At 42.6% G+C, this 25,820-nt stretch overlaps 1 protein-coding gene across 3 annotated transcripts in view; it reads left to right on the top strand.

Moving 5' to 3' along the window:
* golm1 (golgi membrane protein 1) overlaps positions 1-25,820 on the top strand; it is a 54,393-nt gene that overhangs the window by 5,208 nt on the left and 23,365 nt on the right. For all 3 annotated transcript variants that reach the window (XM_078567979.1, XM_078567988.1, XM_078567970.1), the window contains exons 2-4: positions 15,652-15,706; positions 18,192-18,273; positions 22,790-22,931. In XM_078567979.1, coding sequence (XP_078424105.1) covers positions 15,652-15,706; positions 18,192-18,273; positions 22,790-22,931 — 279 coding nt within the window. The remainder of the gene's footprint in view (positions 1-15,651; positions 15,707-18,191; positions 18,274-22,789; positions 22,932-25,820) is intronic.

Genomic DNA, 25,820 nt, shown 5'->3' with positions numbered 1-25,820 from the left:
TTGCTGGTCGGTCGCACGATGAAGTTCGATGCTTGCCCGCCATTAATTAACAGGCTAGTTAAGGCCCTTAAGCCGTCAACCGACAGCGATTTTCATGAGCCCGTGCAATCTTCGGGTCAGCGCATGGGCGCAATGGGCAGGTAAGAGACTTTTCGATGAACCTCATCCACGGGCATGGTAAGAGGGCTCAGTGGGGTTGTGAATCTGCTTTGTGGAGTATTTATTGGAGAAAGTATTTTAAACTTGCCTGTGTGATCTGCAGCAGTTCAGAATGAATTCCAGCAGCTTTCTGTGTACTTTGAACCTTCAGGTCAGCGCTCTGCAGTCGGTAATCTTTATTGGGGCTACAGCTTTCCGGAGGCCTCCCCTTAGCCTGAGTAACGGTTCTGACATGTCCACTGGAGGCAGCTCCTCTGAGGAGGAAGGGAGGGCTAGAATAAGGAGGAGGCCAGGAGTGCAAATTCAACCTCCAGGGGAGCCACCTTTGGGCGTACAGGTGCAGGCACAAGGGGCGCAGGGTCAAGAGGTAGTCCAAGGTGGAAGGGGCTGCAGAAGACGCCACTATCCTGCCAGGGTATACAGCTGGCGAAGCAGTTACCTCAATATGACTGAGGTGCAGTGCCGAAGGAGGCTCCAACTCAAGGGAGTCAGTCAACTATATCTGTCAGATGATTGGCCCTGAGATCTCCCCTAACTGTGTGGGTGGACACCCCATGCCAGTGGCTCTGACAGTCACAGTTGCCCACTTCTATGCCTCTGGCTCCTTCCAGGGCTCGGTGGGTGATCTTTGCGGTGATTGGAGTGGAGAGAGTGCAGAGGTTGTTGACCAGGATGCTGGCTGGGTTGGAGAGTACTTGCCTTTATTAGCCGAGGCATAGAATATAGGAGCAGGGAGGTAATGTTCCAAGTGCAGAAAATGCTGCCTAGGCCACACTATAGTTCTGCGTACAGTTCTGAAACGCGCTTCACGGGAGGGATGTGATTGGAGTGGAGAGAGTGCAGAGGTTGTTGACCAGGATGCTGGCTGGGTTGGAGAGTTTGACTTATGAGGAGAGATAGCATAGACTGGGGTTATTTCCCCTGCAGCAGAGGAGATTGAGGGGTGACATGATTGAGGAGTATAAACTTATGAGGGGCATGGATAGGGTCGACAGAAAGGAACTTTTCCACTTGGCAGAAGGATCAGTAACCAGGTGGCATAGATTTAAGGTAAGGTTGACAGGGGATGTGATGAGCAACTTTTGCACACAGAGGGTGTTGCGAATGTGGAACGCACTGCCTGAAAGGGTGGTAGACACAGAAACCCTCCTAACATGTAATAAGTATTTGGATGTGCAGTTGCGATGCCATGGCATACAAGACCATAGGCATAGTGCTGGGAAATGGGATTAGTAGTCTTAGGAACGTGCGCATACTTGAAGGGCCGAAGGACCTTATTCTATGATCCACACCTCTGACTCTATCACTGTGTGACCGAGCAATGTTGCAACAATAACAAATTAAACAATCATCAGTGCTATGGATGGTGGGAGGACATTGTGGATCTCACTGTTGGCCTCAAATACCTGACCATTCCACCCCAGCCTCACTGACACTAGTTGACCTGGGTGCATGACGCCTCTCAAGCTCCAGGGCCTCCTGTTCGAAGCACCTTAACATCAGGAGGTGAGCCTGGCTGCCTCCAGTCCTCAAATGCTCTGACGCATTATGAGCATTCTTCTCCTGAGAAAGGGAGAACACCATTCGTTGTGGCAATTTGCACATGGACTCTGCACGCGCATGCCGCACCCCAACCACAGTGGCCCACATCAGGCCTCCAGTGCCTCCTCTCTCCGCTAATGCTAATCAGTCACAAAGATAGTCACCTTCTCCCAATGGCCACCTTGGACACATGCTGCGTACATCACTTTAGGAAACACAGTCTTTACTCCCATAGTAAGGATGTGCAACTATGTCCAGCGTCAAGGGCAGCAGATGGTTCTTGGCCACGACACCTTGAGGTTCCCCTTCCACCATCTCATCACCGTGAATAGGACATGTATTGGAGTTCTGAGTATGCGCCTAGCTGCATCTTCTGTAGGTTGCCCCCAGACTAGTCATGTGCAACTAAGAGCAGCACATGATGCAGGGGAGAACTCATCTCCTCATGAACCACTCAGGCTGATCTAAGCATGGGCACTATCTGCTTGCACACCCAGCGAAGGAAAACTGCCCAACATGATTCAATGCAGTCTCGACAGTAAGACTTTGGGCGGCGGAGGGGGAGCCTCAAAGGCTACAGCTACCTGCTGGGTTAATTGACCAATGCCAACATGGTACTCACCCTTCCAAAGCGCAACAAATCATTGAAGCGCTTACGTCACTGGATCCAGGTGCGCCGCACCACATCACAGGAGCTCGCCTCTTCCTCCCAGGCATGTTTGGTCCCATCCTGGGGGACCAACACCTCCTGCCGTGCTGCTACCTCCTTGAGGAGGGCAGCAAGGCATTCATCTGAAAAGCAAGGGGCGCATTGGCCTCCCGCTGGCCTACCCTGCAGCCTGCCCTGCTCTTGTGGCAGACCCTGCAGCCTGGCCTGCGCCCCTGCCCTTCCCTCCAGCGTGCCCTGCTCAGCCAGCCCCCTGCAAAGTGACTTCGAAGTGGCCATTGTGAGCAGCCTACAGGAGGCTGCCAGGCCTTCCTTTAAACAGACTGCTGGGTTGCCATTGGACCCGGCAGTCTAAGCAGGCCCGCCACCACCTGCACACTCCCGCTATCCACGGGAGTTGGCAATACGCTGGGTGGGCCTTAATTGGCCCGCCCGCGTAAAATGGTGGTGTGGACCCGATCGTGGGCGCCAATCAGGCCCGTGCCCACTCCAACTCCGCCCTCCCGACAGGCAGAAAATTCTGTCCTTGGTTACTGCTTTCTGAAAGAAATTTGCAGGCATAGATATGTACCAGAGTTCCCCTTGCAGCAGTCTGACTGTATGGTATCTCACTTTTTAAAAATTACTGTACATCTCCCTGACCAATAGAGATTAAGAGTTTGCTGACACATTTGCTGCCAGGTATCTTTTTAAGTAAACACATTTTTATCTTGATTGTCCCTAATCTGTTGACAGCTACTGGCTATCCTGAATTTCAAATAGCTTCCACCTGTCTCCACAAGAAAGGAAATGATATTGACTTGCCTGTGAGGCAGCAGTCTTTTGACAGTTCCTATGCCGCCCCCACTTCAGGCCCTCGGTTGATCTGATATGGGGGGTGGAAGAGGGTAGGTGTTTCATTTCTGTGCATCATAGGTATGCCATTCAACACATTGCTAAACATATGATCATACGTACATATAAACATACAAATTAGGAGCAGGAACGAGTAGATCATTCAGCCTGCTCTGCCATTCAGTAAGATCATGGCTGATCTGATTGTGGTCTCAATTCCACATTCTGCCTATCCCCAATAGCCCTTGACTTCCCATGTTAGTCAAGAATCTATCAACCTCTGCCTTAAAATTATCAACTGACCCTGCCTCCACTGCTCTCTGAGGAAGAGAGTTCCAAAGATTCATGGCCCTCTGAGAGAGAAAATTTCTTCTCATCTCGTTCTTAAATGGGAGACCCCTTATTTTTAAACTGTGCCCCCTAATTCTAGTCGCTCCCACAAGGAGAAACATCCTTTCAGCTTCCACCCTATCAAGTCCCCTCAGGATCTTATATGGTTCCATAAGATCACCTCTCAATCTTCTGAACTTCAATGGATACAGGCCCAGCCTGTCCAACCTTTCCTTGTAAGATAAGCCTTCCATCCCAGGTATCAGTCAAGTGAACCTTCTCTGAATTGCTTATAATGCATTTATGTCCTTTCTTAATTAAGGGGATCAAAACTGTACACACTGCTCTAAGATGTGGTCTCACCAATGCCCTGTACACAGTATTCCATTCCCATTGGAATAAACAACAATGTTTCATTTGCCTTCATAATCACTTGCTGAACCTGCCTATTAACTGTTCCTGATTCATGTACAAGGGCATCCAGGTCCCTCTTTACCTTAGAGTTCTGCACTCTCTCTCCATTTAAATAATATGCTGTTTTTCTGTTCTTCCAGCCAAAGTGGATAAGTTCACATTTTCCCACACTACACTCCATCTGTCAAATTCTGCCCACTCAGTTAACCTATGTCCCTTTGCAGACTCTTTATGTCCTCTTCACAGCTTAATTTCCTATCTATCTTTGTGTCATCAGCAAATTTAGCAACTGTACTTTCAGCCCCTTCATCCAAGTCATTAATATAGATTGTAAATAGTTGAGGCATCAGCACTGATCCCTGTGGCACTCCACTCACCACAACTTTTCAAGCTGAAAAAGACCCATTTATCCCTATTCTCTGCTCCCTGTTAGCTAACCAATCCTCTATCCATGATCATATATTGCCCCCTACACCATGAACTCTTATTTTACATAATAACCTTTGATGTGGCGTCTTGTCAAATGTCTTCTGGAAAACTAAGTACAGCACATCCACAGGTTCCCCTTCATCCACATTGCTTGTTACTTCCTCAAAGAGCTCCAATAGATTAGTCAAACATAATTGCCCTTTCACAAAACTATGTCGACTCTGCTTGATTGTATTGAGATTTTCTAAGTGCACTGCTGTAGCCTCCTTAATAATAGATTCTAGCACTTTCCTACAACAAATGTTAAGCAAACTGGCCTGTAGTTTCCTGCTTTCCGTCTCCTTCCTTCCTTGAATAGAGGGGTCACATTTGCTATTTTCCAACCTGAAGGGACCTTTCTAGAATCTAGGGAATTTTCAGAAGTTAAAACCAATGCATCAACTATCTCAGCAGCCACTTTTTTTAAGACTCTAGGATGAAGTCCATCAGGACCCGGGGACTTACCAGCTTTTAGTTCTAATAATTTTTTTTAGTACCCTTTCTCTGGTAATTGTAATTGCAGAAACTTCCACTATCAGTTTTATAATTCTAGTTAGATTTCTCTTGTACTCTAATTTCTTCCTCTTTATCAATCCTTTAGTCATTATTTGCTGTTCTTTACATTCTGTCCAATCTTCTGACCTGCCACCCATCTTTGTGAAATTATACACTTTTTCTTTCAATTTCATACTACCTTTAACTTCTATAGTTAGCAACGGATGATGTGTCCTTCCCACTGGCACGCATCTTTTCTGAGTATTCCAAAATATCTCCTTAAATGTCTGCTATTGCATCCCTACTGACCTAACCCTTAACCCAATTTTCCTGTTCACTTTAGCCAGCTCTGTCTTCATGCCCTCATAATTGACCTTAAATAAGGTCAAAACCCTTCTCTCCCTCAAACTGAATGTGAAATTCAATCATATTATGATTTCTGTGATGGAGGGGCGCGTTCACTGAGGTTATTAATTAATCCTGTCTCATTGCACATTACCAAATCGAGTATAGCCTGCTCCTTGGTTGATGCTAAAATGTGCTGCTCTAAGTAGTTGTCCCAAAAGCACTCTTATGAACTCATTATCCAGGCTACCTTTGCCAATCTGATTTGTAGATTAAAATCACCCATGATTATTGCTGCACCTTTCTCACAAGCCCCCCCCCATTTTTTTTTTATTCATTCAAAGGATGTGGGCTTTGCTGGCTGCGCCAGCATTTATTGCCTATCCCTAGTTGCCCTTGAGAAGGTGGTGGTGAGCTGCCTCCTTGAACTGCTGCCGTCCATGTGGTGTAGGTACACCCACAGTGCTGTTTGGAAGGGAGTTCCAGGATTTTAACCCAGAGACAGTGAAGGAACAGCGATATATTTCCAAGTCAGGATGGTGAGTGACTTGGAGGGAAACTTCCAGGTGGCGGTGTTCCCATCTATCTGCTGCCCTTGTCCTTCTAGGTGGTTGTGGTCGTGGGTTTGGAAGGTGCTATCTTGGAGTCTTGGTGAATTCCTGCAGTGCATCCTGTAGATGGCACACATTGCTGCGACTGTGCTTCGGTGGTGGAGGGGTGAACATTTGTGGATGTGGTGCCAGTCAGTGGACTGCTTTGTCCTGGATGGTGCCCAGCTTCTTCAGTGTTGTAGGAGCTGCACTCATCCAGGCAAGTGGGGAGTATTCCATCACATTCCTGACTTGTGCGTTGTAGATGGCGGACAGGCTTTGGGGAGTCAGGAGGTGAGTTACTCGTCGCACGATTCCTAGCCTCTGACCTGCTCTTGTAGCCACAGTATTTATATGGCTAGTCCAGTTCAGTTTCTGGTCAATGGTAACCTCCAGGATGTTGATAGTGGGGGATTCAGTGATGGTAATGCCATTGAACATCAGGGGCCGATGGTTGGATTCTCTCTTGTTGGAGATGGTCATTGCCTGACACTTATGTGGCGCGAATGTTACTTGCCACTTGTCAGCCCAAGCCTGGATATTGTCCAGGGCTTGTTGTATTTGGACCTGGACTGTTTCAGTGTCTGAGGAGTCGTGAGTGGTGCTGAACATGGTGCAATCATCAGCGAACATCCCCACTTCTGACCTTATAATGGAAGGAAGGTCAATGATAAAGCTGAAGATGGTTGGGCCTAGGACACTACCCTGAGGAACTCCTGCAGTGATGTCATGGAGCTGAGATGACTGACCTCCTACAACCACATCCACCTTCCTTTGTGCTAGAAATGACTCCAACCAGCGAAGAGTTTTTCCCCGATTCCCATTGACTCCAGTTTTGCTAGGGCTCCTTAATGCCACACTCAGTCAAATGCAAGGCAAGGCAGTCACTCTCACCTCGCCTCACCTCAGGAGTTCAGCTCTTTTATTCATGTTTGAACCAAGGCTGTGATGAGGTCAGGAGCTGAGTGGCTCTGGCAGAACACAAACTGGGCATCAATGAGCAGGTTATTGTTAAGCAAGTGCCGCTTGATAGCACTGTTAATGACCCCTTCCATTACTTTACTGGTGATCGAGAGTAGACTGATGGGGCGGTAATTGGCTGGGTTGGATTTGTCCTGCTTTTTGTGTATAGGACGTACCGGGACAATTTTCCACATACCCGGGTAGATGCCAATGTTGTAGCTATACTGGAATAGCTTGGCTAGGGGCGTGGCAAGCTCTGGAGCACAAGTCTTCAGTACTATTGCCGGAATATTGTCAGGGCCCATAACCTTTGCAGTGTCCAAGCCTTCAGCCGTTTCTTCATAACACGTGGAGTGAATCGAATTTTATCCTATATACCACATCCTACTGTGTGGTTGCTGTTTGGGGGCCTATAAACCACTCCCACAAGTGACTTCTTACCTTTACTATTTCTCATCTCTACCCAAGCTGATTCTGCATCTTGATCTTTAGAATTAATGTCATCTCTCTCGTACCAGTGCCTTCTTAATTAAGATTAAGAGAGCCTTGTCTTCTCTATTTAATTTATCACATTTTCCCAAACCTGATCCCTTGCTCCCACTATTTAGTTTAAAGCCATCTGTACCGTCCTAGTTATAAGACTATACTGCATCTTTTCCTAGCTCCCTGTCCTTCCTAAATGTCATGTACCCTTGAAAATTCAGGCCCCAGTCTTTGTCATCCTGCAGCCATGTCTCTGTAATGACTGTCAAATCATTTATATTTATTTCTGTTTATGCTGTCGATTCATCTGTTTTATTACGAATGTCATGTGCATTCAGATAGAACCTGTAGTGCTACTGTTTTACTTTTTTTGTAACCTCAAGCCTGAACTCCTAGTGCTTTCTTAGGTTTGTACACTCTGTCTCTTCCTGCCATGCTTTTACCATAATATCCCTTATTCCTACCTTGCTCTTTTGCCTTATCTTCTCTATTTAATTTATCACATTTTCCCAAACCTTGCCCCCACTATTTAGTTTAAAGCCCTCTGTACTGTCCTAGTTATACGACTCGCCAGAACATCATCCCAGCAAAGCTCAGGTGAAGACCATCCCAACGGTACAGCTCTCACTTTCCCCAGTACTGGTACCGGTGCCCCATGAATCGAAGCCCATTTTTCCAACACCATTCTTTCAGCCACCCATTTAACCCTCTAATCTGATTTACCCTACGCCAGTTTGCTTGTGACTTGGGTAGTAATATGTGATTATTACCTTGAGGTTCTGCTTTTTAGTTTTGCCCCAAGCTGCTTATACTCACTCAGCAGGGCCTCTTTCCTAGTTCTACCTGTGTTGTTGGTATCTATGTGGGCCGTGACCACTGGATCCTCCCCCTCCCACTGCAAGTTCCTCTCCAGCCCAGAGCAGATGTCCCTCATCCTGGCGCCGGGCAGGCAGCACAGGCATCTGGACTCCCGCTCTCGGCTGCACAGATCTGTGTCTACCCTGCTGACTGTACTGTCCCCAGGTACATTTCATTGCTATTAACTACCCCTGCTTGAATGGCTTCCTATATCATGGTCAGTTTGCTTATACACCTTGCAGCCACCAATTTCATCCTTGCAGGCTGCAAGAACCTCAAACCCCTTGGACAATTGCAAAGGCTGAGGGTCCTCCACTTCTACCTACTGAGTAACCCCCCCCCCTCCCCAAATACCCCCCCGTCACATCCACAGTCACATCCTCCTCTCCCTGACCAAATCAGAAGACCCTACCTTAAGGAGTGTGACTGCCTCCTGGTACAAAGTGCCCAGACAATTTCTCAGTTCCTGTCTGCAGCTCAGCCTCCAGCTCAATGACACTGAGTTGAATCTCCTCACGCCACGGATACTTACTGCGGATGTGTTTGTCCTTGATCACTCTAGTGTTCAGGAACTTGCACATTCTGAAGTTATAACACCACCTGCCCAACCATCTTTATTATGTATTAATTAATTTATTCTTAATTTATAAGTAACAAACACTGCTACTGCCATTAACCTTACTATAACTAATAAAACCTTACAATTACTAATAAATTACACTGGTTTTGAAGATAAACGAGCAAAATATTCACCAAACAATTGCTTGTCTGTTTTCCTGTGGTGTCACACTTTGATATCTCTTAGAACGTGGCCGCTCTGCTTTGGAGCCACAGACTGGATTGGATTGCATTGGATTGGATAGTCTCCTAGGTTGTGGTTACTGTCTCCGGGTCCTCCTTTCTCCTGCTCTTCTAGCTGCTGCTGACTGCCTCCCGGTCCTCTTTTGCCTGCTGTTCTGTAAAGATCCCTGTATAGCTGTTAAGAGCCTGCACCTGTAACAGACATCAGGCCCTTTTCATATCCAAATAAGGAGCACAATGTGTGTTTGAGATATCTTCCTGAAATTAAGCTTCCCTGCACATGGGCCTGCTGGCCTCAAGATAACCATGTTCATATGAGACCTAAACAGTGGCCCTTCTTGATAATTTTTTTAAAAAATGTTTCCTTACAGCCATGAAGACCATTGCTGACTGCTACTCAGCCCCTTCCTGATCTCCAAAAACCCTCCCCTCGGACCTATCTGAGAGCTGTTGTCAGGGAAGAGCTGACTTAATACTGTCCTCAAAGAACTGGGCAAACTGCCCCTGGCTGTCCCTTTAGCTTGTCCAGTTTATTGGCAATAATGAGGCCCTTGGGCTTCTTTTCAGGCCGGTAAAGGGTCTAAGCTAATTTAAAACCTCATTGCCTTTCTTTTGTTGGATCTCATGGTCTTTTATATCCTGTGATAATGCTCAATTATATACCCTTAAAAAAATGGGATTCCATTTAAATAGCACCTTTCACTACCATAGGATATCCCAAAGTGCCTTACAGCCAATGAAGTACTTTTGAAGTGTAGGCACTGTTGTAATGTAGGAAACGTGGCATCCAATTTTCACACAGCAAAGTCCAACAAACAGCAATGTGATATTGACCACACAATTTTTTTCAGTGACATTGATTGAGGGATAAATATTGGCCAAGACATAGAATAACAGTGGTGATATTCCCTATGTAATAGTGCTATTGAATTGTTTGCATGCAATGAGAGGGCAGACAGGGCCTCGGTTTAACATCTTATCTAAAAAAAAGCAGAGAACTTTTGTGCTCAAATCCTGGAGTGGCACTTGAACCAACAACTTGCTGATTCAACTGAGCCACAGCTGACACCTAATGCCTGATACCTACCAGCTTCATCTCTATGGAAGTTTCAGCTAAATCACAATCTTGCTTAATTATGCATTATGTCCACTTTCAAATTTACTCTGGGGTTTTGCAGTTAGTATAGTCATTTGGGAAACTGTTTTCATGCAGTTGGTTGGTATGATGTATCATGGTGAGATCTGAGTGAAGGCTGTGAATGTGTAGAGTGTAGGCATTTTAATTTACTTACTTGGAGTAGTATTTCCATGCCAATCTATTGTATACTAGACATGTATTTTTTCTCTCGTGTGCCCACCTATTTTTTTAAACCTGAAAGTTTATTCCAGAGGATGAAGAAATCAGTATCGTGGTGCAGTCCATAGTAGTGGAAAAAGTGGTCTCATACTGGTACTGCCATAATATGGAGACATGGGAGTTGTGCAAATCTGACTTTGAATAACAAGTTACAGATGGCGAGTGGGTTGAATGATAAGAACAAATTTGCATTTATGTGATGCCTTTCTGATTTTCATACCATCCCAAAGTGCTGCACAGCCAATGAAGTACTTGTAAAGTTCCTCTAGCTAGTAACTGTTGCAATATCGACATACAATTTGTACACAACAAGTTTGCACAAATATTGTCGGTTGAAGGATAAATGTTAGCCGGGATACTGGAACAACCTCCCGCTTTTCTGAATTGTGTCATGGAAACTTTTCTGCCCACCTGAGCAGGGAGATGGAGTCTCAATTCAAGACCTCATTAGAAAGATAGCGCTTCTGACAGTTCAGCACTCACTAAGTACTATACTGAAGTGTCAGCCTAGATTATATGCCCAAAACCATTGTGGAGTTGAAATGAGAATGGACTCAGATTTTAACTGATTAACCTTTCTACTTCAAAATGAGACGAGATGGTGAAGTTAATTTAGAAATCACCTGAATGTTAGTCTCACATTTTATAAATCTCTGGTCATACATAGATCTTACTATTGTTAAACTATGGCATGAATAAAAGAGTAAAGAATAATGGTGCAAGAGGCGGCCAGCTCCTCATTCTAAGGGCTGTGGGAGTTGAGATATGACAGTGAGTAGGAATGGCATGTTTGGAATCTGCTAATAGGTTACATTAGAATAGCCTGTGTTGAAATTGACAGAGGGTGACCCAGCCTTTAACTGGATATAAAAGGGAAGAACTGCTTTCAACAGCTAGTTCAGATTAGAATGGTAGTTTACATTTGCACGAGCTCTTGCAAACACATGCAACTTCATTGGTATCCAAACAGTTTTTCTCTTTATGGCTGTATATGTGTACAATACTTAAATCTTCAGTGTGTTGGCTTTATTCCCCACCCAATACATGGCTCAAAGTCCAGGGGCAGGATTTTTGGGTTGTCGGCCAGGCAAGCCAGGGAGTGGCCGGGAAACGGTCCACCGCCCGTGATCAGCCCCTGATCGCGATTTCACGCTGGCTGGCCAATTAATGGCCAGCCAGCGTGAAAGGTGTGCTGAGAAGATCAGCGCTGCTGGGGTGGGGACAGGAGGAGTGTGAGCGCAAAAGTCTGCGCATGTGCGGTGGAGTATGCACTGAAGACAGGGAGCTGCCTCAGGGAGCTGAAGAATTTTAAAATGAGACATAAAGCTTTTGAAAATCGGGAAAAAATGTTCCCACGTAGGACTCACTCACATGAACATAAACATAATAAAAATTATGTCAAAACAACTTTATTTTTTTGTAATTAATGTCGGAAACGTCATCCTGCCCATGGATGAGGTTTCCAAAAAAAATCCAAAGGCCGCCTGGCCGATTCGCCCGCCCGCCAACCCCAAGGTTGGATGGGCAGCGAAAAATTGCAGTTAGTTGAAGCTTTAATGGCCTTAATAGGCCTCTTAACTGTGGGCAGACATGCTGCCATTTCTCGCGCGCACTCGCCGACAGAAATATAGTGTGAGTGTGCAGTGCTCGCCCGATGTCATCGCATGCTATTTTACGATCGGGTTGGGCGCATGCCTGCCCGCAGGATGTAAAATCCTGCCCCAGGATATTCTTTGGTTATCCTTTAACAAAGTGGCCATTCTTCAAATCTGATCTCAGGTGGTTGAGAGGCTGTTGAATTAATGGGTATTTTGCAGCTGGGATCAGTTTACTACATGAGCATACATTCCAACAGAAACGATTGAAAGGTGGTTGGCTTGGAAACTCTGGACGCTCTCTGGGATTACTGAGGTTAAATGTATTACCCCTAGCATACTTTCACAGATTAAGAAACAGGAGGATATCTCTGGTAAAACGTTTACAACTTCCATAAATGGAACTTGTTTTATTGCAGTTCCAACATGATTTTTATCTGTTTAGTTTTATGCCCTTTTGCTTGGTTTGTTTTCTCCTCCAGGTTATGTCACTCAATGCCCACCAGCTAATTTTTACAATTTTTGGAAACAATTGCTATTGGTTCTCTAACATGCAAGAGTAAAAATTAAAGAATGCAAATGAAAAGAGAGATTCAGAGCTGGTAAAGGAGCAGGGAAGTAAGAAAGACACAGAACAGTTGCAGCCAGATGTGGGGATGGATATCAATTTTTTTTCCCCAGAAATGCGCTGGATTGAAGATGCCAACTGATGTTTATTTGGATTGCACTGGTATCAGTTGTGGCTCAGTTGATGCACTGTTGCCTCTGAGTCAGAATTGGTTGTGGGTTCAAGTCCCACTCCAGGGACTTCAGCACAAAAGTTGGGCTGATGCCCCATTGTAATAATGAGGGAGTGTTGGAGGTGCTATCTTTTGATGAGATTTAAATCGAGGCTGCACCTTCTCAGGTCTTCTCAGGTGAATATACAAGACCCCATGGCACTATTTTAAAGAAGAGCAAAGAAGCTCTCCCCGGTGCCCTGGCCAATATTTGTCCTTCAATCAACAGCTATAAACAGATTTTATCACTGCCATTTGTGGGAGATTGCTGTGTGCAAACTTAGAATAATTGAATGGCTGGAGCACGGCAGGCAGTCGTTTGGCCAGTTATGGCTATGCTCGCTCTCTACTAAAACAAATCGGCCCCATTGACCTGCAAATTTTTCCTCTTCAGGTGCTTATCCAATCTCTTTTGCATTTGCCTCCACAATACTCTCAAGCAGTGCATTCCAGATCCTAACCACTCACTGTGAAAAAAAATCTTCCTGTTGCTATTGATTCTTTTGCCATTCACCTGAAATTGGTGTCCTCTGGTTCTTGAACCTTCTGCCAATGGGAACAGTTTCCCTCTGTCTGTTCAGATCCCTCATGATTTTGAATATCTCCATCAGATGTCCACTCAACCTTCTCTAAGCAAAACTGCTTCAGCTTCTCAAATCTATCCATGTAACTGAAGTCCCTCATCCCTGGAACCATTTTCACAATCTTTCTGAACCCTCTCTAAAGCCTTTTCATTCTTTCTAGAATTGTGCCCAATTCTAGGAGGTTGAAGCTGAGGTTGAACCAGTGTTTTATAAAGGTGCGCCATAACTTCCTTGCTTTTGTATTCTGTCTCTAATATTTATAAAACCCAGGATCCCAGAATGCCTTAACTACTTTCTCAGTCTGCCCTGCCACATTCAACTATTTTTCATACATACTCCCAGATTCCTCTGCACCTGCACCTGTTTTGGAATTACACCATTTATTTTATTTTGCTTCCTCATTCTTTCCACCAAATTGTTGCTGCATTTCCTACATTGCAACAGTGACTACACTTCAAAATACTTAATTGGCTGTAATGTACTTTGGCATGTCCTGAGGTTGTGAAAGGCGCTTTACAAAAGTGAGGCTGTGAAAGGCACTTTACAAAAGCAAGCTTGTTCTTTTACAGGGATTACTGAGGGAGGAGTTCACAGTGTGGTTGCTGGCTGGTATGGAGCTACAAAACACATAAGGAAATAATTTGAGTTTGCAGTTATTTAAAGTCAAAATTTGTACACCATAAAATAAAGCTCTAATTAGGACTACAGATCCTTAGAAAATTGAATATAGTTTCTCTAGCTCCAGCTAAGGCTAGAATTTTGTGGTATTTCACTAATGTGCATAGTACCAAATAGCATATTATGTCTCTGTTAATTGGTGGCCTAATGTGCATATGACTTGCTCCAATGAGAGCATATAGCTTGGTGGCATTAAGGAGATTGGTGGCTCTGGCAGTGTATTTGCACTGAAAATGGTGGCCACCTGGCCAGAAATAAAGAGCATAAAGGAGTGTTGGATAGCACCAAAGGAGGAAGTAGTACCGTATTACTTTTCTGAGGAGGGTTCTGGTGATTGTTGTTTAGATTATAGGATTGCTTCTGTCTTGGCCCTTTCATTGGTGGAAATAGTATAGTATAAAGGAAATTGAGTCATTCATAAGTAGGGTAAAGAAACTGGGGTTGTTCTAGCAGTGAGCTTGTTAGAAATGCCAAAAAGAATTGAATGGAAAAGAGAATTCAATTATTAAATCTGAAAATAGTGCTGCTAATCTACATGTAGTATGTCATAAATGATCAGCTGTCCTTTTTTACTAACAGCTTGATGTTCATTCTTGATCATGCGCAACTTACAATTATCAGAAAGCAAAGCATGATTTTCTTCTAAAAATTTTAAAAATAAAGTTCAGGATTAAGGTCATCAAGTTTTAAGTTACAGCCCAAAAGGAACATGAGAGAAGCAGATTTGTTGCTGAGATACAGCAGGTTGTGGATGTAGAAGGTAAATGTGGTGTGATTATAGTCAAGCCCTGCATATTCAATATACAATCTTCAAGCTTTGGCACAAACTGCTTTTAATATATGCATATATATATATATATATATCTCGTTGTATTTTAATTGTCCTCTTCAGTGTTAGTGGTGTTGTCAGTGCCACTACTGAAAGTCCAATCAGCATTAATTCCATGGTAACAAACTTAGATTTTCTTGGGTCTCCCAACCTGCTACCCTGTTCCCTGGTCAACTTTGTGAACGTGTTGAACCCACTCAGTTTTCGTGTATCTCAAAACTGGCATGCTCACATGTGAGATTGGCTCAGGTTCACATTTCCAACCAAGCCTACTTGCTGCAGATGTGCTGCGTTCAAAAACTCCGTAATTGCATATGTACAGAGCAGTGGGATTTAGTTTGGGGATTTACGTTAGATGGGCGTTCAGCTCCATTTGATTGTGTAAATGTGGCAAAGTAAACATGTAGATTGATTTGGAGATCCGGATCTAAAACTGAAATTGAAGCAGTTTTGAGCAAACATGTGAAGCTGGTTTTAACTTTGCTGCTTTAATATACTGCACAGCTATCCGGCATAGGGAAAATCTACTTTGTTTTGGGTCAAATTCCTGGCAGTCCCTCCCTAACAGCATGGTGGGTGTAGCCATATCACATAGACTACAGCGATTCAAGAAGGCAGCTCAACACCACTGTCTCAAGGGATGGGCAATAAATGGTGGCCTAGCCAGCAATGCCCACATCCCATGAACGAATAAAAAAATACATAATGAAAGTTAGGAAATGAGCTTTTGTCCCTGTTTATAAGGTAATACTGTGGCATTTTGTTGGAATGTCAGACCGATTACAAGACAAAAGCAAAATGAGCAGATTTATAAATGTATTAAATAACATGCAGTTCTTTCTGATTCCTAATTTCTATAAGAATATTGTTTTTTTTAAAGGAGGCTCTGAATAAGAACATCACCAGTAGCACAAGGATTATACAAACACTGCAAGGTAAAGACGTTCTTGGTACATTATGTGTAGTACACTATTCAGAATGTGTTTGTTTCAAAATCTAAGAGGAATTCACGAGTTGGCAAAAGCCTAGTAGTGTGGTTGAAGTTGATAAATGAATGCTATCAGCCATTTGATTAGAAGTGGTAGTCGGGGTTGTATGCACGCAATAATCTTACATTTTTTATTTAAAAACAATATGCTTTTTCATGTGGGGTGTGTGAGAAGACTCCTTAAATAACAGCACCAGCTAACTAAATGGATATATTTAAAAAATAAACACCAGAACACGCTGCAGGTGGTGTATTTCACAGTATCCTTTTTAAATGAGTGATATGCCCTAATTAATTACAGTTAACAAAGAGGCAGCTATTCATTAGTAAAATGTAAGTAAAATTGACCCTGGCTTTTAAAACTACTGTAAATCACAGCATGTAAGCCGACCTGACTTGTAAGATGACCTCTTTTCTCTGGCCTCAGAAATCATGTTTTTGCATATACTTGAAGTGTAAGTCAAAAGGGATCAAGCAGACAATACCGGCTGTGTTGTGAAAATGTGTGGAAGCTTAAGCCATACCCACTTTTTGCATCAGATGCTGATAATATTGCAAAATGGTGACCATCCACACCCACGCTGGCGGTTCACTTTTATGCTTGACGTGTAAGTTGACCTCTGTTTTTGGAGAGATATTTCAAGGTTTCCAAGGTTGATTTATATGCTGACCTCTATGGTAGGACTCCTGAATTGCCAATGATTTTTTTCAAGAATGATATTTTTCACTGCCAATGAGCTGTTGGATAAATTGTTAAACCTTTTTTTAATAAATACTTTTTTTTTCTTTATCCTGACATGAGTCATTGTAGATTGGATATTTAAACCACATTGAATGATTAGGTCTCTACTTTTTAAAGAAATACTCTGCATAACTATTCATAATAGAATCAAAAAGTAAGTTGACAATTTATGGTTTGCTTCTTTCATTTTCTGATGAACTTTTGCCTCTAAGGAAAGAGAAGGGCTCCTGTGACTTCATGAATTAATTCATCAATTAATTCTTTCCCAAAGTCCCATCTAAGAATGCTGTGTGGCTTTGAGTCTACTTGTATTTGCTTCATCTGAGGTCTATGACTTACTGGACATCTTGCATCGTTGTCAAAATGGGAGAAAACTCTTTAATATTTGGAGACACCACCTCTTGTACATATTAGTTTTATGATCTTGGTGGTTTTATGGGCTGGAGAACAACTGCAGAGTGATATCTCCTTGTCTTGTGCACTTGTATCCCCTTTTAAGAAATTTTTCACCATCATAAATTGAGCTTTAAGTGGTTTAGGGGAAAAGTGGTTTAACATTATTTTGTTAAAGTAAACAACAACTTATTACTTTGAAGATGCTATATAAATATAAGTGTCCCAAGGAGCTTCACAGGAGCAGTATAAAACAAAATATGACTCTTAGCCACATAAAGAGGTATTAGGTCCAATGACCAAATGCTTGGTCAAAAAGGTAGGTTAAGAAGTGTTTTAAACGAGGACAGTGAATTGCAGAGGTGTAGGGAGGGAATTCCAGAGCTTAGGGCCTAGACAACTGAAGACATGGCCACCAATAGTGAGTGATTAAAATCAGGGATGCTCTGGGCTAGAATTAGATGAGTGCAGATATCTGAGGGTTTTGGAGCTGGAGGAGATTATAGAGATAGAGGTCAGTGAGCATAGTGGTGGCAGAGAAATGGGACTTGGTCTTAGTTGGAACACGAACAGCAAGGTTTTGGAGGACCTCAAATTTATGGAGGATAGAATATGGGAGTAGTCAAGTCTAAAGTAACAAAGGCATGAATGAGTGTTCCAGCAGCTGATCAGCTGACGCAGGGACAAAGTTGAGTGATGTTATGGAGCCAGAAATGGATAGTCTTAGTGATGGCGAGAGTATTTGGTTGGAAGCTTATCTCGGGGTAAAATGTGACGCCAAGGCTGTGAACAATCTGGTTTTGCCTCTGACTGTTGCCAAGGAAAGAGAGGGAGGTAGGTAGGGAATGGAGTTTGGAATGGGGACCAAAAACAATTGCTTCAATCTTCCCAATACTTAATTCACAGGATCACAGCATCTTTACAGCACAGAAGGAGGCCATTTAGCCCATCACATCTGCACTGGCTCTCCGAATGAGCAATTTACTTAGTTCAGTTCTCCTGCCTTCTCCCCATAGCCCTGCACATTGTTCCTTTTCAAATAACAGTCAAGTTCTGTACTAAATGCTTTGCTAGAGTACTTAGCCTAATTGGGGGACATTTCAGTTCATCCAGTACTGGGTGTTGGTTAAGCAGTCTGATAATTTAACAACAGTGAAGGAGTTAAGAGAGGTAGAGCTGTGTGTCATCAGCATACGTGTGTGAATGCCAATATTGAATTTATGCTACTGATAAATAATCAAATCAGTAATATCTGGCTTGGTTGCGGTTTTGATAGATGTTTTCCTTTTTCCTCCAGAGCAATTTCAAGAATTGCAAAAAGGGTATAGCCATTTAAATCAAAAGCTGCAGGAGCTGCAGAAAAAATTAACCTATGACATGTAAGTATGTGAACCTTCTAGTACTAATGCTCGCTGTAGAAAAGTTTGCTAATACAGTATAACATTATTGCACTTTGTGTGATGTCGGAGCAAAAATAACAGCTTCTATTTAGATAGCACTTTTTTAATGTGAAAACCATCCCAAAGCATTTCGCAGAAGGCATCTGAAATTGATGCCAGGCTTCAATAGGTCTTGTCGATTGCAGACTAATCATCTCAACTGCTTGCCGCTTGTTGCATCAAGGAGGCTAATGGTACAAGTTTATTGAACAGGAAGTGAGAAAATTCTTCCTCAGTTTACTCTCATAGAATTATTGGATTAATCCCAACTACATTACATAGGATTTATGACACAGAAACAGGCCATTTGGCCCAGTCAGTCCATGTCGGTATTTATGCTCTACTCGAGCCTCCTCCCAGCTATTCTCATCTAAATCTACCATCGTAAGCACTTTTTTGATGAAGAAATTCCTTCTGAATTCCCTATTGGATTTCTTGGTGACTAACTTACATTGATGGCCTTCAGTTATGCTCTTCCCCACTGGGGGAAACATTCCCTCTGCATCTATTCTATCAGAACGTTTCATAATTTTAAACACCTCAATTAGTCAGTTTTGGCTTTTTTCCCAAGAGAGAAGAGTCCCACCCTGTCTTGATACATGATACATATACCCATGCTTTTCTGGTATCATCCTTGTAAATTTTCTCTGCACCTTTTACAATGCCTCTACTTTTTTGATTCGTTCACAAGATGTGGGTGTCACTGGCTAGGCCAGTATTTATTTCCCATCCCTAATTGCCCTTGAGAAGGTGGCGGTGAGCGGTCTTCTTGAATTGCTACAGTCCATGTGGCAATGAGAACTGCACTCGTTACTGTATGGGGTCTAACCAAGGTTCAGTGCAGGTTTCACATAACTTCCACACTTTTCAATTCTATGCCTTTAGAAATAAAACCTAATACTTAGTTTGCTTTTTTATGGCCTTGCTAACTTGTGGGGCAACTATTAGTGATTGATATATTTCTATTCCAAGATTGCTTTGTTCCCCTACCCCATCTAGAGTAATAAGTGACCTCCATTAAGTATCTCCATGGATATAGGTATTCACATTATAGCCTTTTTTTCCCATGACAAGAGCCCCAAGTAATGGATTTTTCAATAAAAACAGAAAATGTTTAAATGTTCAGCAGGTCTGGCAGCATCTGAGGCAAGAAAAACAGAGTTAATGGGCAGAATTTTGCCCTTGGTTGGCAGGCGGGAGGGCAGCTGAACTCTGCCGCCGAAACGGGGCCCACCGCCATTTTGAGTCGGCGGGCCAATTAAGGCCTGCCTGACGGGAAGCACTGTGTGCTTCCTGTGCAGGGGGGAGGGATTCCCCAACTGTCAAAGTGCGCTCTTTCACGCAAGCGCGCGAAAGAGCGCACTGCTCCCTGAGACTAAGTGCTGTCTCAGGGAGATTACTGACATTCTAAAAAACTTTAAAAATAGAAAAATTATTAACATATCCCCCTCATATGACAATGTCACATGAGATGGGACATGTTAATAAGAAGCACATAAACTTTATTAAAGTTTTTAAAAACAGACATGAATCCTCATCCCACCAATGGATGAGATTTCATGTATTATCAGAAGCCCGCTGGGGCTCCTGGCCTGCCCACCAGCCTTAAGGTTGAGCGAGCAGGGCAATTAACTACCTTAATTATCCTGTCAATGGCCTTAATTGGCCATTGACAGATCGATGGGCAGACAGCTGATCGCGCTGTCTCCCCGCCTTCCTCAATATTTAAATGGACCGGGATGACATCAAGGGTTCCTCCCGACGTCATCCCGCATCATTTTCCCGTCGGCGAGTGGGCCCCGCCCCCAAATCGCCGACGGGAAAATTCAGGCCAACGTTTCAGGTCAATGACTTTTCATTAGAACTGAGAAATGTTAGAAATGTAATAGATTTTATGTAGATCAAATCAAGGGAGGGTGGAAAAAGAACAAAATAAGTCTGTGATAAGATGGAAGACATTAAATGACAAATGAGTTGATGGGGCAGAGCCAAAGGGAACAGTAATGAGATGAGTAAAGAAACAAAAGATGAGTCCAGAGGAGTATGAATGGCAGAATAATGATCTTGCTTATCTTTCAGATAATAGCTGTTTAAGACCAAAACATGCAAAGAAAACAAAACCGAATGGGAGCAGAGATTACAGTGTGAAATTGTTGAACTCCATGTTGAATGCAGAAGGCTGTAAAGTGCCTCATCGAAAGATGACTGTATTGGTGCCATTTCTTGCTCTTGCTTCAACCATTCTCTCACCTTCACGTGGTCCATTTCTCACTCTCTCCTTCCTTGACTTTGCTGTCTCCGTTTTTTGGGATAGGATATCAAAAATGTTAATTAGAAGCCCACTGACTCACATAGCAATCTGAGCTATACTTCCTCACAGCCACTTACTGTAAGAACTTTATTCCATTCTCCCAGTTTCTCCATCTCCACATCTGCTCTGATGATGCAACTTTCCACACCAGCGCTTCTGATACATTTTACTGGTCCTCGACTGTGTCGGACCCACTTCCTGCACTTCTGCTTTCACCCGTTCCTCTCACTCCTAGAGCTACGATAGGGTTCCTCTTGATTTCATCTTCCACCCTACCAGCCTCTGCCATTTCCGCCTTGACCAGCATGATGCTACCAAACATCTTCCATGCCCCTCTTTTTAACAGTCAGAAGGGACTGTTCCCTCTGTGAAAACCTGGTCCACTCCTCAATCAACCCCAACACCCTGTTCCCTTCCCAGGGTACCTTTCCATGCAAGCGCAGAAGATGTAAAACTGGCCCTTTTACCTCCTCCCTCTCCTCACTGTCCAAGGCCCCAAACACTCCCTGCAGATGAAGCAGTGATATATGCTGCTCTATGTTGGAGAGAGCAAATGCAGATTGTATGACTACTTTGCAGTCCACAAGCATGACCCCAAGTTTCTGGTGGCTTGCCATTTTAACTCTCCACCTTGCTTTCACACCAACATCTCTGTCCTCGGCCCACTGCAGTGTTCCATTGCAGGTCAACGCAAATTTGAGGAACAGCACCTCATTTTTTTGATGAGACACTTTACAGCCTTCTGGATTCAATGTTGAGCTCAATAGTTTCAGACCATAATTTCAGCCCCCAATATGTTTCCTTTTCTTTGCATGTTTCATTCTTAATTTTTTTTCCCATCTTGTTTTTGCTTTCAGGTGGCAGATGTTCATTATTCTGCCATTCACACTTATTCTGGACTCAACTTTTGTTTCTGAGCTTGTCACATTACTACTCTCTGGCTCTGCCCCACCAACTCTTTTGTCATTTAATGTGCCTCATCTTACATCCTATCAGAACTTCCCTTTTGTTCTTTTTCCACCCACCCCATTCGAACAACTTAAAACCTGTTACGTTTCTAACTTTTCCCAGTTCTGATGAAAGGCCATCGACTGGAAATGTTAGCATCAATGGAGAAAGAAACAGGAGCCTTTCCAACATTCTCTGTTTTTATTTCAGATTTCCAGCATCTGCAGCATTTTGCTTTTGTTATTAATGGATTTTAAAATCTAGTATGTCAGTGATTTCAAGTATTTGAGTTAATTCATCGTCACAGTCATATTATTTTACAGCCGTATTTGCACATTAAAACGCATCAATAATGAAATGAAGATAATCCCAGCAGAATCTCGGGAGTTAATTCATCGTCACAGTCATATTATTTTACAGCAGTATTTGCACATTAAAACTCATCAATAATGAAATGAAGATAATCCCAGCAGAATCTCGGGAGTTTTGAATCTTTGCAGCATCTTCATACAAGAATTCAGAACTTTTTAATGACTTTGGTATTGTGACATCAGTACCTGAGCATTGAAAAGGAAAAATGACAGATTTCTTGGCTGTGACTTCTCTGGGTCACTCATGCAGGTAGAACTTTTCTTTAAATTAGTGACTTCACAGAGGTTCGGCTGAGAATATTTTGCTTTTCCTTAAATGTTGGTGTTCAATATTAAATGTCTTCAATATTCTGTTTGTGAATTTAAAAAAACAAAAAATCTAATTATGATGCTCTGCTCTGAAGGAGGTAAGCTTTTTTTAAATAAAATGTGTTTCTTGGAATTTAATCTTGATTATCAGGAAAATTTTTGATGAACTGGTCTAAGTCCTAAAATAAGTATGCATAATTTATATAATTTAATAATCCTTTGGCTTGTGACTGAGATCATTCCCTTCTTCTAGGAGACCATTAATAACTGATGAAATCTTTACAGGGATAGTCTGAGGGATGTTCTTAATTCTGATGGTGCAAATGATTACCAGTTCAATGCTGGTTTTGCTTCTGCCATCAGTTGTACACAGTGTCTAGGGTTTATGATGTAGTGCCCAAAAAGTTAGATATTGTTTATTTGCAAGGTGCAATATCCACATAAATAGAAAATTCAGCAACAACTTCAAGCAAAGTTGCAAAATTAATGAATTGTTTTTTTTTATCTGACTACTCAGTACTCAGTGCAGTAACCAAATAAATGATCAGAAAGAGCTGTATGAAGAGCAGATTAAAGAACTAAACAAGAGGCTTGCAGAAGCCACCAAGTTCCAGCCTGAAAACAGAAATACTGAAGCAACTGATCAGAACAAGTTAACGGTAAAAACACCATTTATTTACAGTTTGTGTATTTTCCTATCCAAAATCTTGGGTATGTTCCCTCATACTTTTCATTTTTTCTTTCTTTGCATCTCTATCTTTTTTTCTCAAATATACTTGCTTGAATTGGAAACTCCATATTTACTGCTTTGGTGATGATGTAACTCTAACAGTGGCTTATGATATCTGGTGTTAAAAACCATGCAGAATGTGGAAAAGTGAAAATTCATGCATGTGTATAGCAAGGAAGATTTCAGTTTAGAACTTCACAAGCAAAGGAAACTAAGAGGCTTATAGTAAACCAAAAGCACCAAAATGTTGCTTTACTTCTGTGTACTCACACAGAACAATCAAACAACTTTTGAAATAATTGCTCAAAACTTGTGGCGCTTATAAAAAGTGGGTGCATAGGGCACTGAGTAGACCACTAATGTGTGCCAATTACCTTTTTACTTGTAGCCTTTAGCAGATCTGTTGCTCTACCAATCTCTGCTTCCATTCTGGCTCATTGTGGCTGCAAGATGTTGCCATGGCTGGAGTTTGTTGCTGTTCCTATTTTACAGACAAAGGACTGCAATTGAGTGCTGAGATTATCACGGCAATCATAGTTTAGAAAGTTTTGAAGTTTATATTTCAATAGAATATAAAGTGTCAATAATTCTTGGTTACCTTTTCTTCTTGTGTTAACATTTGACAATTGTAGTATATTCCAAATACATACACCCACAGCTCTGGAGTGGTGCAGAAGTTTGGTGCATTTGTGTGGGCTTGTGGCCCTCTATGAAGTTAATGACCTTTCTGAAGGCTTAGTTACATCTCATTCTGCTTAGTTACTTGGAATTAATAATTTTGATCCAAATGGCTATAGCTCTTGGTAGGTTCAGATGAAATCTTATCAAGACTTGAAGCAGATTCATCATTTTCAAGGAACATGATGGATGAGAGCAACTGAGGAATGGGAAGTAAAATCAATCCATTAAAGGAGATAATGCACTAAAGATGTACTTGCTGAAAAATGACAACTTTAGACTGTGTGAGAACTATTATATAACTTCACAAGCAATAAAGTCTGAGATAAATACAAGAAGAACTTTCATTGGTAAAAGACAGGATATGAGGAAGGTATGAAATACTTTAGCCTTGTATCTAAGTAGAAATGCTAATTAGCTATCCTTGACCTCAATTTCCTTTCACTTAAAAGTAAAGATATAGTTTACAGCATGACTGTTTCCAACCCGATACCTACAGCACCTTTTTGAGACTTCATGAAATTCAGAGTCTACTCATTGTGAACTCGGTGATTGCTGCCATTGTCTCCAAAAGTAAATACCTTGCATCTTATTCTCAGTAAAATGATCTAAGTCTTCTTTTGATCTCTAAGAATCAAACCACCCAAGCTGACTATCAGGCAGATGGTAAAACGGGTCACATGACTCCATTCATTTACCTTGAATTTAAATCTACAGTCCCAAAACCTAATGATCTTACAAACCTCATGATTGTAACACATGGGATTGTGACAGTTTCTGAGATAACCATTTCAAGATGTGACTGTAAAGCTCCAGAAAGCAGTGCTTTTCTGATCTGATGGGAAATTGGAAGGTGTTTTGATGATTTATATGGATAGTGTGTTGTTCTACTCTGTCTCATCACACCCAGGAAAGATACAATGTACAGGGCAGTTTCCCTTCTACCCTAGCAGTGCTGATGTGTGTAAGAAAAGGGCAGCAGGTGAGCGAGAGGCATTGAATGAGGTGGTGAGGGCTCGAGCCAGTGCATACAGGATGGCGTGAGTACAAACTGGCACTGCCACCACTTGATAGGCACATAGCAGTGATGTCAGCGGTGGGAGAGACTACACATGTACCGGCAGAGGCAGTGGGTGCCGAGTTCGGTGTCAGGCGTTGGTGTTTATAGGATAATAGAACGTCTCAGCAGAGAAGCCGTCTGGCTCATCATGTATGTGTTGGTTCTTTGAAAGAGCTATCTAATTCCACATCCCTGTTCTTTCTGCCTAGCCCTGTAGATGTTTACTTTGCAAGTACTAATCCAGTTGCCTCTAAAATTAACTATTGAATGTGCATCTATCACCCTTTCAGGCCAGATCATCATAACTTATTGAGTATATTGTTTTGCAATGCTTTCCTTGCTCTTGATGTTAATGCACCTACATCTAAAGTCTAGGATGCTGTATGTACTTCGCAACATGTCCTGCCATCTTCAAAGATTTGTGTATGTGAGTCCCAAGGTCTTTTTGTACCAATTGTACCAATTTAGTTCATATTACTTCGTGGTTTAAATGGAAGAATAAATCATATGAATTAGGAGTAGGCCATTTGGCCCCTTTGAGCCTTCTCTGCCATTTAATAAGATCATGGCTGATCTGATTGTGGCCTCAAACCCACATTCTCGCCTACCCTGATACCCTTTGACTCCCTTGTTAGTCACGGATTTATCTAGCTCTGCCTTAAAAATATTCAATGACCCTGCCTCCACTGGTCTATGGAGAAGAGAGTTCCAAAGCCCCTCAACCCACTGAAAGAAAAAATTCTCCTCATCTCCATCTTAAATGGGCGACCCCTTGTTTTTAAACTGCTTCCCCTAGTTCTCTTCTCTCCTACAAGGGAAAACAACCTTTCAGCATCCACCCTGTCAAGTCACCGCAGGATTTCATATATTTCAGTAAGATTACCTCTCATTCTTTTGAACTCCAATGGACAAAGGCTCAACCTGTCCAAGCTTTCTTCATACACTAATCCCCCTCCCTCATCCCTGTTATCAATTGAGTGAGCCTTCTCCGAACTGCCTCTAGCGCATTTATATCCTTTCTTAAATAAGGGGACCAAAACTGTACACAGTACTCCAGATGTGGTCTCACCAACACCCTGT

This window comes from Cetorhinus maximus, chromosome 2 (genome assembly GCF_964194155.1).
Source record: "Cetorhinus maximus chromosome 2, sCetMax3.hap1.1, whole genome shotgun sequence".
Taxonomy (NCBI): domain Eukaryota; kingdom Metazoa; phylum Chordata; class Chondrichthyes; order Lamniformes; family Cetorhinidae; genus Cetorhinus; species Cetorhinus maximus.
This window is presented reverse-complemented; position numbering and strand designations above follow the sequence as displayed.